Here is a 15,590-nt window from a genome sequence, read left to right as displayed (position 1 = left end):
CGGGGATCCCGGGGATGGTGAAGCGGAGCAGCTAGGTGTTGTGTTGCCCCTCCGTGGGTAGGGGTTGGTGATCCCGGGGCCCGGTGATGGCTTGGGAGGTGCAGGGCTTGGTGGGCGCAGGGACGCGGGGACAGCGCTGTGCCTTGCGGCACTGTGGTACTCACTCAGCCTGAGACGGGACACAGTTTGTACGGTAAACCAAACGGCTGGTAGGACGGTCCCACAGACGGCTGCTTTGCTTCCCCGGCAGGTGACGGTGATGTCTCTCTTCCCTGCACCTGTATGTACGGTTGGTTGCGATGGGTCCCCACCGGTAACCCGCTCCCCGGCTTCAAGCTGGGCCGGAGGAGCACTACACTTTGCCCGCAGGCGCTGGCCCTCAGAGACTGGTGCCCTGGCGGTGGCGGTGCCTCTGTTGTACGGGTTGGGCTGTTGCCTTCAATCGGGACTTGGTTGTTGGGGGAATCTACGTCCCCTTCACTGACGGATTCGGCAAATTTGGCGACTCCTAGCCTTGCCGGGGTCCGAGAGGCCCCTGCCCTGGTGCTGACTGTCCTTCGGAACACTGCTCCAGACCACCGGGCACACAGCCAACGGGGTCCTTCCAGGAACTTCCAAACGGTCCCCCTCCGGACAGTCACCGCCGTCGCTGACCTTGCTGTTCTGGCCCTACACAAAGCTGGGCTCTCAGGCTTGGCACACTCTCTGCTCTGTCACCACTTCTTGCTTTCCTCCTTTACTACTCTTCTTTCCTCCACTTTCACTTCTTTGTTGTTTACTCTAGCCCTCAGCTAGACTTCACTCTTCCCCTGCCCGGGCTCAACTCCTGGTACTTCCTGCCTCCAGAGCAGTGATCTCCTTGGTGGGCGGAGCCAACCGCCTGGCCCACCCCCTGGTGTGAATCATCAGCCTCTGGAGGAAGGCAACAAGGATTTTTGGTTCAGCTTAGGTGTGCCTACCTGGGATGTGGGGTGTGGTGGTGTTGTGACCTGTGACCCCTGGCTTGCCCAGGGCGACACACACATTGACACCATCTGCAGCAAGATGATGCTGCAGGTCTTTGGAGGTGGTCTGTGGATTGTCCTTGACTGTTCTCACCATTCTTCTTCTCTGCGTTTCTGATATTTTTCTTGGCCTGCCACTTCTGGGCTTAACAAGAACTGTACCTGTGTTCTTCCAATTCCTTACTATGTTCCTCACAGTGGAAACTGACAGTTTAAATCTCTGAGACAACTTTTTGTATCCTTCCCCTGAGCAACTATGTTGAATAATCTTTGTTTTCAGATCATTTGAGAGTTGTTTTGAGGAGCCCATGATGCTACACTTCATAGGAGATTCAAATAGGAGAACAACTTGCAAGTGGCCACGTTAAATACCTTTTCTCATGATTGGATACACCTGCCTATGAAGTTCAAAGCTCAATGAGGTTACAAAACCAATTTAGTGCTTTAGTAAGTAAGTAAAAAGTAGTTAGGAGTGTTCAAATCAAGAAATTGATAAGGGTGCCCATACTTTTGCACCAGTCAAATTTTGTTTAAATGCGGCTTGCACATTTTCTGTTAGTACAATAAACCTCATTTCAATCCAGAAATATTACTCAGTCCTTCAGTTATTAGATATATGAAACTGAAATAGCTGTTGCAAAAACCCAAATTGTTATAAAGAAAAAAGGTTAACATTAATAGGGGTGCCAAAACTTTTTCATATGACTGTATATTTGCCAAATGCCAGAATAATGAGACGGAGAATGTTTTAAGGCATTTTTTTACGTTCTGCAAAGTCAAAAGTTTACATACATTTCATTAGTATTTGGTACCATTGTCCTTAAATTATATGACTTGGGTCAAACGTTTTGGATATGCTTCCACAAGCCTCTCACAGTAGTTGGTAGGAATTTGGGCCCATTCCTCCTGACAGAACTGGTGTAACTGAGCCATGTTTGTAGGTCGCCTTGCTTGCTTCTGCCTTTTCAGCTTCGCCCATAAATTTTCAATAGGATTGAGATCAGGGCTTTGTGATGGCCACTCCAAAACATTGACTTTGTTATCTTTAAGCCATTTTGTAACCAGTTTGTCAGTATGCTTCTGGTCATTGTCCATTTGGAAGATCTATTTCCACCCAAATTTTAATTTCCTAGCTAATGTCTAGAGATGTTGCTTTACTATTGCCACATAATCTTCTTTCCTCATCATGCCATCTATTTTGTGAACTGCACCATTCCCTCCTGCAACAAAACAACCCCACAACATGATGCTGCCACCCACGTGTTTCACAGTTGGGATGGTGATCTTAGGCTTTAAAGCTTCTCCCTTTTGCCTCCAAACGTAAGGGCTCATGCGCACGTTGACGAATTTCATGTATTTACGCTGCGTATTGCACCACAGTATAAATACATGCAACCTGCGTCCCCTGCACAATCTATGAAGATTGTGCATAATCCATGTGCACGTTGCGTTTGAGAGCGCAGCGATTTGGATGCCAAAATTTTGTTCCAAATCACTGTGTTCTAAAAAGCAACATGTCAATTATTCTGTGCGCTTTGGATGCAGGTCCCGTTCTGTCTATGGGAGAGGCTGCATCCAGAGCGCATGAAATCTGCTTTTTTTCTGCAGAAACACTGCATTCATTATGCAGTGTTTCTGCAGCGATTTGATGCGCACATGTGCTGTCAAATCCCTGCAGAAATGTCTGCAGGGACACGACGCAACGTGCGCACACAAAAAATCACCAGCAAGAAGAAAAAGTCAATATAAAAAAATACCTTTATCTAATATATAAAGCTGAATGTGTGTAAGTATGTGTGTATGTCCGGGATTGGCATCTGCGCCGTTGCAGCTACAGCCACAAAATTTTGCACACTCACACTTCTGGACCCCGAGAGCGTTATAGGCTATGTTGTGAGGTGAAATTTTAACCGCGCGCGTTCCAATTTACCAATCAATTTTGCCCCTATCTACATAATGGGGAAAAAATTAAACGAAAAGTGTATCCGCACCGTCGCATTTACAATCACAAAATTTTGCACACTCACACATCTGGACCCCGAGAGCATCATAGACTATGTTGTGAGGCGAAATTTTAACCCTGCGCGTTTCAATTTACCAATCAATTTTGCCTCTATCTACATAATGGGGAAAAAGTGAAACGAAAAGTGTATCCGCACCGTCGCATTTACAATCACAAAATTTTGCATAGATACCTCATGTGACCCAGGGAACATTGTACACTATGTTTTAACAGGAAAATTTAACCCCACGCTTTACAGTTACTCTCCAAAAAACATGCCTTCATTAAAGTAAATGGACCCTGGAACTACAGGTTATGAGTAGGCGTTGTGAGTGGTTGCTATAGGAATAAAAGACATTCATAGTATAAGAAGCTTATATGTGTTAGGGCCAGGTGGACGGGCAGACCCAGGGGGTGGATCCACTGGGCCGAACACCTTAATGAAGGCAAGGGGTCCGGTAGCCGGAGCACTACGGGTAGCAGGACAGTCCATGCAAAAGAGTGGAATGGAGAAGTCCCTGGGACCACGGAGTCACTGATGGTAGTCCGGGTGACGGAGCTCAGGTTCAGAGGCCGAGATGTTGTCAGGCAGAGTCCGGAACCGATGGAGCGAGAGGACGGGTCACCACAGGGATCAGAGATGGTACGGACTGACGGGATGGCAGATAGTCAGCGTTCGAGGTTCGGGAATCGGCAGGACCGGATGGCGAGGCAGGAGCGGCTCTAGAAGAGAGATAGGTAAGTATATCACAGAGACACAAGGAGACCTGACTCCTAGCTTAGGAAACACGAAGAACAGGCCCCGCCCACTTGGACATTAAACCCCTTTATACCCTGTACCTGTGTGTTCAATTTCCTGTCAGTGGACGCTGGCCCTTTAAGAGAGGGTCAATGACCGCGCGCGAGCCCTAATGCGCATGCGCGAGGCCCGGGTGCCAGAAGCCAGGGCAGGGAGTGGTGTATAGGAAGCAGGGGAGCCGGCCTGGAGCAGGGCTGCCGACGGGCGCCGGGAGCGGGGACCGGGCCGCCTGGGGACCGCAGGTGATGGAGGCTGGAGACCGTGGAGCGGGGGATGTCTGACAGAGGAGCCGGGGAGCGAAGCAGGGAAGCCGGGGAGCGTGGCAGGTGAGCTGGGGAGCAGAGCAGGGGACCCGGAGAGCGTGACAATATGTGAGGTAATAAGATGTCGGTGGGGAGACGGATAGAGAGAGACAGACAGGGAAAGCGACAGAGAGATAGAGACAGACAGGGAAAGAGACAGACAGAGACAAACGGTGAAAAAGACAGACAGAGACAGACGGTGAAAGAGACAGACGGTGAAAGAGACAGACAGAGACAGATGAGGAAAGAGACAGACAGGGAAAGAGACAGACAGAGACAAACGGTGAAAAGAGAGACAGACCTGGAAAGAAACAGACCTGGAAAGAGACAGATGGGGAAAGAGACATGCAGACAGGGAAGTAGGAGACAGCCAGAGAGACAGACAAAGATAGATGGGGAAAGACACAGACCTTGATAGAGACAGACAGGGAAAGAGACAGAGAAATAGAGACAAAGACAGGCAGAGACAAGCAGACAGGGAAAGACACAGACAAAGAGGCGGGGAGACAGATGGGGAAAGAGACAGACCTGGAAAGAGACAGATGGGGAAAGAAACAGAGAGATAGAGACAGACAAAGAAAGAGACAGAGACAGGCAGACAAGGAAAGAGGCAGACCTGCAAAGAGACAGACAGGGAAAGAGACAGACAGAGACAGACGGGGAAAGAGACAGACGGGGAAAGAGACAGATCTGGAAAGAGACAGACGGGGAAAGAGACAGACGGAGAATATTACTTGGCCAATTTAATTACGGTAAATCTGTGTGGAATATCTGTGGTGTTGAAATATATGTTGTGAAATGCTTCTATTAGCTTAGTTTTTGCCTTTTAATAATTACATTTCTATCTATTTGTTTTGTGGCTTTTGTGTGCAGAATACATTTTTGTTAATACATTTTATTTTGTTAACAGCAGTTATTAACCCGGGCGAAGCTGGGTAGTTCAGCTAGTTGATTATAAAATATAAAAACATAGACAGGATGTCTCAAGGAAGCAAGCCCCACAGAAGGGGTTAAAATGATCAATCTAACCATAATATTGGGAACACCATAATCTGCACATGATTATTAATGTTATCAATATTACCCTGTATAAGAGACAATGCTAATATAAATATAGTTATAAATCTGTATATGGTAACACAAAAGTGTTATAAAGTGCAAAATTCATAAAGATATAGTAACAACAAAGTACTAACTCTTATACCTACGGGATATCACAGAATACAAGTAAGCGTCAATCCTAATTGACCTAAAACGGGAAAGGTTTATTCTGATTTCATGTAAGATAGTGAGAAAAACATGCAGATGTCTCTTTTTATATAGTGTATGTAGACCAGATTAGGGCAACTTGTACTTGTTGGCCATGTATATAACTGAGAGGAGAATTGGACCACTATATCAGGTCTAGCTGTAGTTGTGGACCATGCATATAACTTATGTGAATTTGACCACCAGATCAGGGCTAGCTGTATTTGTGGACTATGTATAGTACTGAAAGGTGAATTGGACCACCAGATTATGACAACCTGTACTTGTGGTCCACAAGTACAGGTTGCCATAATGTGGTGGTCCACTTCTCCTCTCAGTCATATACATGGTCCACAAGTACAACTAGCTCTATTCTAGTGGTCCACTTCTCCTCTCAGTCATATACATGGTCCATAAATACAACTAGCCCTAATCTGGTGGTCCACTTCTCTCAGTTATATACATGGTCCGCAAGCACAGCGAGCTCTGATCTGGTGGTCCAATTCTCCTCTCAGTTATATACATGGTCCACAACTTGCGGACCATGTATATAACTGAGAGAAGTGGACCACCAGATTAGGACTAGTTGTATTTATGATCCATGCATATAACTGACAGGAGAAGTGGACCACTAGAATAGAGCTAGTTGTACTTGTGGACCATGTACATGACTGAGAAAAGTGGACCACCAGATTATGGCGACCTGGCTGTACTTGTGAATAACTGAGAGAAGCGGACCACCAGATTAGGGTTACCGAATTGAACCACCGCAGCTGCTGCTAAGAGCAATGAATTAGCCAGCTTCTGAGGTATGAGTAACCAGCAGGTGGCGCTGTGGATCACACAGAACAGCAGACCGACGCGCACTAGAATCAGGTGTGGGCTTATTTCTCTCCTCCAGGACGGTGTAAAAGGGGCGGAGCCAGCTAGCCCAGAGTGCCCTCTCCCCCGCCCGCTCCTCTCTGCAGTACAGCAGGGTAGTGGAGGGGGAGCACGCTCCAGCCCGAGCTGTCAAGTGTCACCCGCGGCAGCGCTCACCGGGGGCTGCCAGCCTGAAGCTGAGGACTGACCGCACTCACCAGCGCTTTGTCTCATTCACTGCCGAGGAGCCAGGAACGGCAACGTGACGCTCTTCCATTCAGCTGCCCGGAATCACTGGCGGAGCTCCGGGCAGCAGCTCATGATGTGCCTGGAGAGTGATGGAGCGGGCACGGGGGGCAGCAGCCAGGACTGCATCCCGGGAGCAGAGGACGGGGGGGTGGAGACCCTCTCCGGGAGGATGAACCCGGACACCACCGCGCTGGATATGAAATCCCAAGAGATGGAGAGCCCCAGCAGCATCCCCGAGAAGCCCCTCAACATGAGGCGTGCCAGGGTGGCAGCAGCGGGCATCCTCAGCGTGGGCAATGTGCTCAACTACCTGGACAGGTACACTGTAGCAGGTAAGAGACCCCAGGTACACATAATGCACCCTGGAAGGATGGAGGTAGTGTGTGCATACCCCAGGAGGAGGTGGCACACAGCAGGGCACTGCCATGTGTGCCACCTACCAACTTACACATCACATCTCCATTACTATATATATATATATATATATATAATATATATATATTCCATTTTGTTAATGATCTCTCCAGTGTCTATTAAATGTAGTAGCTGACCAATATATATATATATATATATATATATATATATATATATATATATATATATATATATATATAGTCAACTACTATGTTATTTCACAGACTTTAAGCAGGTCATTAATGAAATGGAATCTACATACAATGTATATATATATATAGTATACATATATATGCTCAGAAGTATAGTTGATCAATGAGATCCGTCCAGTGGATCCACGGTATGGTGTACTTTCTGGCAGTATCCTCCTTGTATACAATACCCGCTGTCATTTAAGGTCACACATGGTCTTTATGGAGCAATAAGGCATTCAACAATTGGGATGCTTCAAGGTCATTCACCTTTTCCTAGAACATTTCCTATTTGCAGGTTCCATTTATCATTTTGATTCCTGTAATGATCAGGTTATTGTAGATGATCACTGCACTGTATAGGAAATGTGTTCTGTAGTCCCATAATAGACAGCTATATTATGGGCTCGGATACAGTTTTGAGTCACCGCTTCATTAGTGTCATCTAATAAATGAAGATTGGATTTGCAGCATTGCAGTGTAATCTAAACATTGAAGGCCACCACCAAGCACCACAGTGGGCTACAAGAGTGCAGCATCCTGGTGCCACATGATTTGTGTAATGCTTTGTGGTCCTTCTAGGTCCTTGTATGGTCCCATCAGGAAAAGAATGAAGGCAGGTACCAAGGTGATACACACATCATTTTTTGATGGAGGATATCAATCACGGGGACTAAAGTTGGAAGTAAAATTATGTCATATGGTAACCTTAGCTCGTGAGGAACCTCAACAACTTGAGTAGTTGACTATAATTTACATGGGTTAACTTCAATTTTCATTGGCAGACATATAAAGAAGTTTGAGTGCTCATAAATAATCCAACCTCAAGTCCACCCTGATGACACCCTGCCCCATCCCAAGAGGATATGGGTGTAAGTGGGGCAAAAATAGACCAGAATGCTGTAATAGCAGGTTGTGTATTCAAGGCTACAAGGATGAGCTACCAACTGGAGTAATGTTGCCTGTACATGCCCTAAATAATGGCTCTTAGCCTTGGGTATGTTCTCCTTTTCTAATATCCTTATTGAGGTGGATACATGTGCACATTCCCAAGTCATTATTGGATTGGAAATCGGTCATCAAAACCAATGCATACACTTATTGATTGCATATTGATGTTTATTTCAAGGAAAGAGGTGTACATTAACATTGCAATCTTCTTATAGAAATAATGTAGGTAACATTTCTAAATAAATTGAAATTAATATTACTATACCTATTCATACACATAAGATAGCAGCCATTTATATCCGATTGCTTTAGAGTGATACATCTATTTTCAGATCTATTATTTTTGCAGTCACAGTAGTAATAGCTTGTATAGAGCTTCCGCTGTTGTTTCTATTGACAGGTCATTCCATCATAATCAGGAAGCATTGTGATTGGCTATGTTACTGCAATGTTAGAAAAATAGAATAAAACGATGCTCTTTAGATTTTTTTTTCAGCTATAGTCTGTGTGTATGTATGTATGTATGTATGTATGTGTGTGTGTGTGTGTGTGTGTGTGTGTGTGTGTGTGTGTGTGTGTATATATATATATATATATATATATATATATATATATATATAATATATATATATTATTGTATGTAATTGCAGTTACATTCTAAGGGTGTTGCATTCTCAATTCTCATTCAGTGAAGCTGACCCAATTTTATAGCTGTATGTGGATTACCTTCCTAAAAACAAAAAAAAGTTGTCAGGTTCCCATAGGCTTGTAATAACTGAGCTCTTCTCATTCAGAGAAAAAGAACAGGTGAGAGAGGCTTATACAAAGTAAAGATATGAATACATATTAAAACAGTATTTTTATCAACCCTAGGATATGTTACTTTATGATTTGGTGGTGGTCTGAGCTCTGGGATGTAGTTGTTAAGAACTTAAATTTTAATGCGTGCTGTTCAGCCAGCAAGGAGTCCACCATTAAGGCATGAGTCTGATGTATTCAGGATAATAATCCCTTCCCTTTCCTGTCCCCTAGCCATTTATTAGCAGAATTCTACATAGAACACATTAATAGGTAAAGGGCTGCAAATGGATGCTTGCGCCCCCGCTCTTTGTTTGAGCTTGCACCCCCGTTCTTTGTTTGGGCTCGTGCCCCGCTCTTTGTTTGTGCTCACGACCCCTGCTGTTTGCTCGGGCTCGCGCCCCCTGCTGTTTGCTCGGGATCGCGCCCCCGCTCTTTACTCGGGATCGCGCCCCTGCTCTTTACTCGGGCTCGCGCCCCCGCTCTTTACTCGGGCTCGCATCTTTGCTTGGGTTCGCGTCCCAGCTCTTTGCTTGGGCCTGTGCACCCGCTCAGGGTATCTCCCCCATGAAAAAACACAAATAAAGAATTTAGTTCAGCTCACCACTCCAAAACAGGTATCTCCAACTTCTGGTCCGGTGCACGGAACAAGTGGTTTGGCTTCCACAGTTGAATAATCAGTCACATCAGGAGGAGGAGGGGAGGAGAGAAGATCCAGCACTGACGTAATCAAAAAATTCTTTATTCAAAATTCATAAAAAAGGTAATTCCAACCAAGTGCAGCATATATTTATGCTTGACGCGTTTCGGAGAAAGTAGACTCCTTATTCATAAGCAACATGAATAAGGAGTCTACTTTCTCCGAAACGCGTCAAGCGTAAATATATGCTGCACTTGGTTGGAATTACCTTTTTTATGAATTTTGAATAAAGAATTTTTTGATTACGTCAGTGCTGGATCTTCTCTCCTCCCCTCCTCCTCTTGATGTGACTGATTATCTCCCCCATGCTCGTTGCTCAGGCTCCAATTCTCTCTTTTTCCTGGCTGTGCAGTGGCAACATTTTAGATATCTGTTCTCAAAAACACATAAGTATTGGACCACTGAAATCAGTATCCCGCTTCAAAATTGATAACTCGTGGATCACAATCAAACTTCTCAACGGATTGGTCCAGTTTATAGTATATCAAAATGATATATTATATATGCTATGAAAAAAGTTGAGATGTCTGGAGTTGAAAACTTCTTCTCTGCATGTAATACTTTTAGTAATTGTAATTAATTGATATCATTTCTTGCCCAAAACATGGGAGTGAATTAAATGTAATAAATCACTTGATATTCAGATATCACATGTCTCGTGTAGGGTAATTGTTCTGCTTGTGCTTTGCGCTCTCCAAATTCCATTATAACTACCTCATATTTTATCATTGTTAAAAGAACATGATCTATAGATGGCTACGAATTTGCTGATTAGAAGCAAATGACTTTGAATGGGTAATGGATTTTAGCAACCGCTTGCCAATATTATCCGATAGGCTGTAAATAAAGAATTGTCTGTATTCTTAATTTATACACATATGGGATTAATAGTGTCTTGTGGCTGAGACCCTGAATGATTCAGAGAATGGCCCCCCTGAATGAAGTGACCATAATGCATAGCAATCATACATTTATCATGCATGGGGGATGATACGTTGGTTGTAGGACAAGCCCTTTAACTTTAGAACTTCACTATCCCAATGAACCACTTGCCAGCGATAAAGCTATATAACAACAGATATAAATGACATATAATAACTACAAAGAATATTAATAAAGCAGCAATAATTAGTCACTAGCAGGATACTATATATACGGTCTGTAGAAAATCCGCCACATATTTGATCATTGTAGAATAATACTTCAGTGGCATTTCCTAAACCAACAATAGATCTTTCCTCAGCGGTATCATTATATACGGCGTTTATTGGTTTCCACAGAAACAAAAGAATTCTGGTTCTCTCTAAGACATTAACCTTGCCCCATTCCCCTCGGGCACCATTGACGCCATCATGATTTTCCACCTAGGGACCCTTCCTGTGAATGTAGTGTACGCTCAGTTATGTGCTGGCTGCTCCATAGACTGCTGCCTAATCTTTTATGCCCAGTATCATGTCTATATAGTATGTTCTAGTGCATATAGATAGGTGTCTATGTGACTGCTTAGCATGTACGGAAATAAACCAGTGTGTATGAGGTGGAGCAGGTTCCCCGGGGCATGGGAGGTATTTAGCATAATCTGTCTTCTGGCAATACATGTTCTCCACCTCACAGATGTCGTCTGTCTGTGTGGATGACCAGTATAACCTATGCGTAACGCCATTGCTACAGCCTATATATAGAGTATGGGACTTATATATAGGGCAATTAGGGTTACTGTTTATAAGGCTGAATTAGTTATTGGTAAATTGCTGATTTGATAATAAATTATTGTTTTATTTGTGTATCTATTTGACCATTTTGACAGAAAGTATCTTTACTTGAACGGCTATAGAGTTATAAAATCTGATTTTACAAATCTCAGCTGTTTGTATCCAAATATATAAGTACAGCTATGCTACCTGCCGTCACTTTTAAAGTAATACTTCAGCATTTTTTATATTTTTTTTCCCTATGATTTAAATGGAAGTCCACGCCCCATGTCTTAGGGGTACTTTGCACGCTGCGACATCGCTAGCCGATTGTAGCAATGCCGAGCGCGATAGTCCCCGCCCCCGTCGCAGATGCGATCTCTTGTGATAGCTGCCGTAGCGAACATTATCGCTACGGCAGCTACACACGCACTTACCTGCCCTGCGACGTCGCTCTGGCCGGCGACCCGCCTCCTTCCTAAGGGGGCGGGTCGTGCGGCGTCACAGCGACGTCACACGGCAGGCAGCCAATAGAAGCGGAGGGGCGAAGATGAGTGAGACGTAAACATCCCGCCCACCTCCTTCCTTCCTCATTGCAGGTGGGACGCAGGTAAGGAGATGTTCCTCGCTCCTGCGGCTTCATACACAGCGATGTGTGCTGCCGCAGGAACGAGGAACAACATCGTACCTGTCGCTGCAGCGAAACTATGGAAATGACCGACACTACACAGATCACCAATTTACGACGCTTTTGCGATCGTTTATCGGTGCTTCTAGGCTTTACACGTTGCGACGTCGTTACCGGCGCCGGATGTGCGTCACTTTCAATTTGAACCCAACGACATCGCAGTAGTGATGTCGCAACGTGCAAAGTACCCCTTATACTCACCTGCCACCATGTTCATCTTTTTTCAGCATCGTTCCTATCGGCCTCTTGTGATTTCTAACCTTTGTGATCGCCCCAGTCTTTCATGGAGCGCGCTGGAGGTCACAATTCAATACAGCTCTGAGAGCCTCATTATGGTTCTCATAGAGTTGTATTGAGACCTTGTGACGTAACTCTTGACATCCAGCCATTCAGACGTTACAGCCACAAGATGGTATACTGGGACCAAAGTGGTATCGGAAAACTATGAAGCTGCCAGAAGAGTAATACAGGTGCATCTCAATAAATTTGAATATCATCAAAAAGTTATTTTTTTTTTCAGTAATTCAACACAAAAAGGGAAACACATATGTTATATAGAGTCATTACAAAGCAGAGTGATCTATTCCAAGTGTCTATTTCTGTTAATGTGGATGATTATGGCTTACAGCCAATGAAAACCCAAATGTCATTATCTCAGAAAATTAGAATATTATATAAAACCAACTGAAAAAATAATTCTAAACTCAGAAATGTTGGCCTACTGAAAAGTCTGTACACTAAATGCACTCAATACTTGGTCAGGGTTCCTTTTGCATGAATTACTGCATCAATGCGGTGTGGCATGGAGGCAATCAGCCTGTGGCACTGCTGAGGTGTTATGGAAGCCCAGGTTGCTTTGATAGCAGCCTTCAGCTCATCTGCATTGTTGGGTCTGGTGTCTCTCATCTTCCTCTTGACAATACCCCAGAGATTCTCTATGTGGTTTAGGTCAGGTGAGTTTGCTGCCAATTAAGCACAGTGGTATTGTAGCAATCGAAACAGCATAGAAAAGAGGAAAGGATCCGGCACAAATTCTTCTTATAGTTAAAACATCCAAAGCTTTATTTAATTAATTTTTAAAAGCATCGTGAAGACCGAATATCAACTCAGATGGTAGGAGTTAGAGTCATGAAATCTTTACGCGTTTCGGACTTCCATTAAAAGCAAAAGATTCCTTAATCATAAGTGTCTCATGAACATTTATTTAGGTTTATTTTGGCAGTGTGGACAGGTGTTACGTCCTGCTGGAAAATGAATTTTCCATCTCCAAAAAGCTTGTTGGGAGAGGGAAGCATGAAGTGCTCTAAAATTTCCTGGTAGATGGCTGCTCTGACTTTGGTCTTGATAAAACACAGTGGACCTACACCAGCAGATGATATGGCTCCCCAAACCATCACTGATTGTGGAAACTTCACACTAGACCTCAAGCAGCTTGGATTATGGCATCTCCACTCTTCCTCCAGACCCTGGGACCTTGTCTTCCAAATTAAATGCAAAATTTACTTTCATCTGAAAACAACAGTCCAGTTCTTTTTCTCCTTGGCCCAGGTCAGACGCTTCTGGCATTGTCTATTGCTCATGAGTGGCTTGACACAAGGAATGTGACAGTTGTAGCCCATGTTCTGGATACATCTGTATGTGGAGGCTCTTGAAGCACTGACTTCATCAGAAGTCCACTCCTTGTGAATCTCCCACACATTTTTGAATACCAGAGAGCAGTAGAGATGGGTTTCAAAGCCGCGCCAATGACCGACAGATCATGAAAGCTTAAGATTAATGTTGCTTTATTTCATGCACAGGTCACCTGTGACCTGTGCATGAAATAAAGCAACATTAATCTTAAGCTTTCATGATCTGTCGGTCATTGGCGCGGCTTTGAAACCCATCTCTACTGCTCTCTGTTATCTGCCCTGTTGGGACCGCTGCCGTGGCTTGGAGTTACATGCTGTTATAGGAGTTGTGACTTTCACAACCCCTATTGGTGAGTAGGATTGCTCATTTCCTCACCCCGTACATATTGGGGTAAGACCCTATTGCGCTTCTTTTTCCACAGATTTTCTTACACATTTTTGAATGGCCTTTTCTTAACAATCCTATCAAGGATGCGATTATCCCAGTTTCTTGTGCACCTTTTTCTACCACACTTTTTCCTTCCACTCAACTTTCCATTAATATGCTTGGATACAGCACTTTGTGAACAGCCAGCTTCTTTAGCAATGGCCTTTTGTGGCTTACCCTCCTTCTGGAGTGTGTCAATGACTGCCTTACGGACAAATGTCAAGTCAGCAGTCTTCTTCATAATTGTGTAGCCTACTGAACCAAACTAAGGGACCATTTTAAATGCTTAAGAAGCCTTTGCAAGTGTTTTGTGGTAATTATTCAAAATTTCTAAGATAATGACTTTTGGGTTTTCATTGGCTGTAAGCCATAATCATCAACATTAAAAGAAATAAATACTTGAAATAGATCACTCTGTTTGTAATGACTATATAATATGTGTTTCCCTTTTTGTATTGAATTACTGAAATAAGTTAACTTTTTCATGGTATTCTAATTTATTGAGATGCACTTGTATATGACAGTGGGCAAAGGACTTAGATTAAAGCGCCACACCAGTGCTGGAAAAAAAACTGCTGGAGGGCAATTGTTCTTTGAACACAAATGTGGCCATATTGTGTCATATGCTTCTGTTAAGGAACCTTGCAAGAAAGACTTATATTATGGTGAATTTGGTCAGATATCCCGTCCGGCTGTCACTTTTAAAGTTTTGGTTGAAGACATAGCTCCACTAGTAAGTTGAGGAAACTTCAGTTTTTAAGTGAAGCCTGTTGCATGGTTATAGGTCTAAGATGGCACTCTTGACATTATAATGAACAGGAAAAAAAATGCATCAGAAGTTTGTAAAGATTGCCTTGTATACACTTGGGTTACACTGAATTATATATAAAATGCATCTATAAACAGGCACACACTGTATGTTAAATACCACTACAGAGTCATGGAGGCTGTGCAGCTACTCTGAGGAGTCATGCAGCTCAAATTTACAACTATACCCCCTAGACTTTAATTGACGTTCCCCAGGCTGCTGAATATTTATTACACAGTGATCTGGGATGTACTCTGCTCGGTTTCATCATTGCACCTCCCATGCTTAGAAAGTCCACACTGCTGCTCATACAGTACTTAAGAAGCCCAAGACAATGTGGGGGATGTCATCAGGAAGCTGGAGCTGCACTCACTGCTGCACTTGCCGTTTCCACCCTGAAATGAATCCTCATCAGTGACATCCATTTCAGGGCTAACACTAACCTTTTCACTAAACAGCATGCTTCAGTTGTCAATTCCAACACATGATCAGTATGCGTTTTCTGCTCTATTTCTACAAATGCACACTGACATTGCACCCCGTCTCTGGCTCTAAAGAGGAGTGACGAGCCGGCAAGAGCACACTGTCAGTGCACATTGAAAAAAAATAGGCTACCATCACATAATATACATTAATGAAATGTAGCATTTAAAATAAAGGAGACACCTAGACTTTGGATAATCGGGGAGCACTGACTCTGTATATTTGAAGTTCACAGGTAAAGAAGGGAATATACATCACAGGAAAGGAATGTCTTCTAAGTGAGTGGAATGTCTTCGGAATGTTTTAATCACCTGTGACACTCCTGCTTATATTTTCTATGATC

At 43.8% G+C, this 15,590-nt stretch overlaps 1 protein-coding gene across 4 annotated transcripts in view; it reads left to right on the top strand.

Annotated features, from left to right (window-relative positions):
* The first annotated feature begins 6,288 nt into the window (after positions 1 to 6,288).
* Positions 6,289 to 15,590, top strand: part of SPNS2 (SPNS lysolipid transporter 2, sphingosine-1-phosphate) — a 180,015-nt gene continuing 170,713 nt past the window's right edge. For 2 of the 4 annotated variants that reach the window (XR_012750524.1, XM_075336368.1), the window contains exon 1: positions 6,289 to 6,797. Coding sequence is in view for 3 of the 4 variants with exons in the window: in XM_075336368.1 (XP_075192483.1) it covers positions 6,536 to 6,797 (262 nt within the window). In the remaining variant the exon portion in view is untranslated. The remainder of the gene's footprint in view (positions 6,798 to 15,590) is intronic. The other 2 variants (XM_075336370.1, XM_075336369.1) reach the window with 1 other exon arrangement.

Source organism: Anomaloglossus baeobatrachus, chromosome 2 (genome assembly GCF_048569485.1).
Source record: "Anomaloglossus baeobatrachus isolate aAnoBae1 chromosome 2, aAnoBae1.hap1, whole genome shotgun sequence".
Classification (NCBI taxonomy): domain Eukaryota; kingdom Metazoa; phylum Chordata; class Amphibia; order Anura; family Aromobatidae; genus Anomaloglossus; species Anomaloglossus baeobatrachus.
The sequence above is the reverse complement of the archived record's forward strand: the minus strand, read 5'-3'. Positions and strand labels throughout refer to the sequence as shown.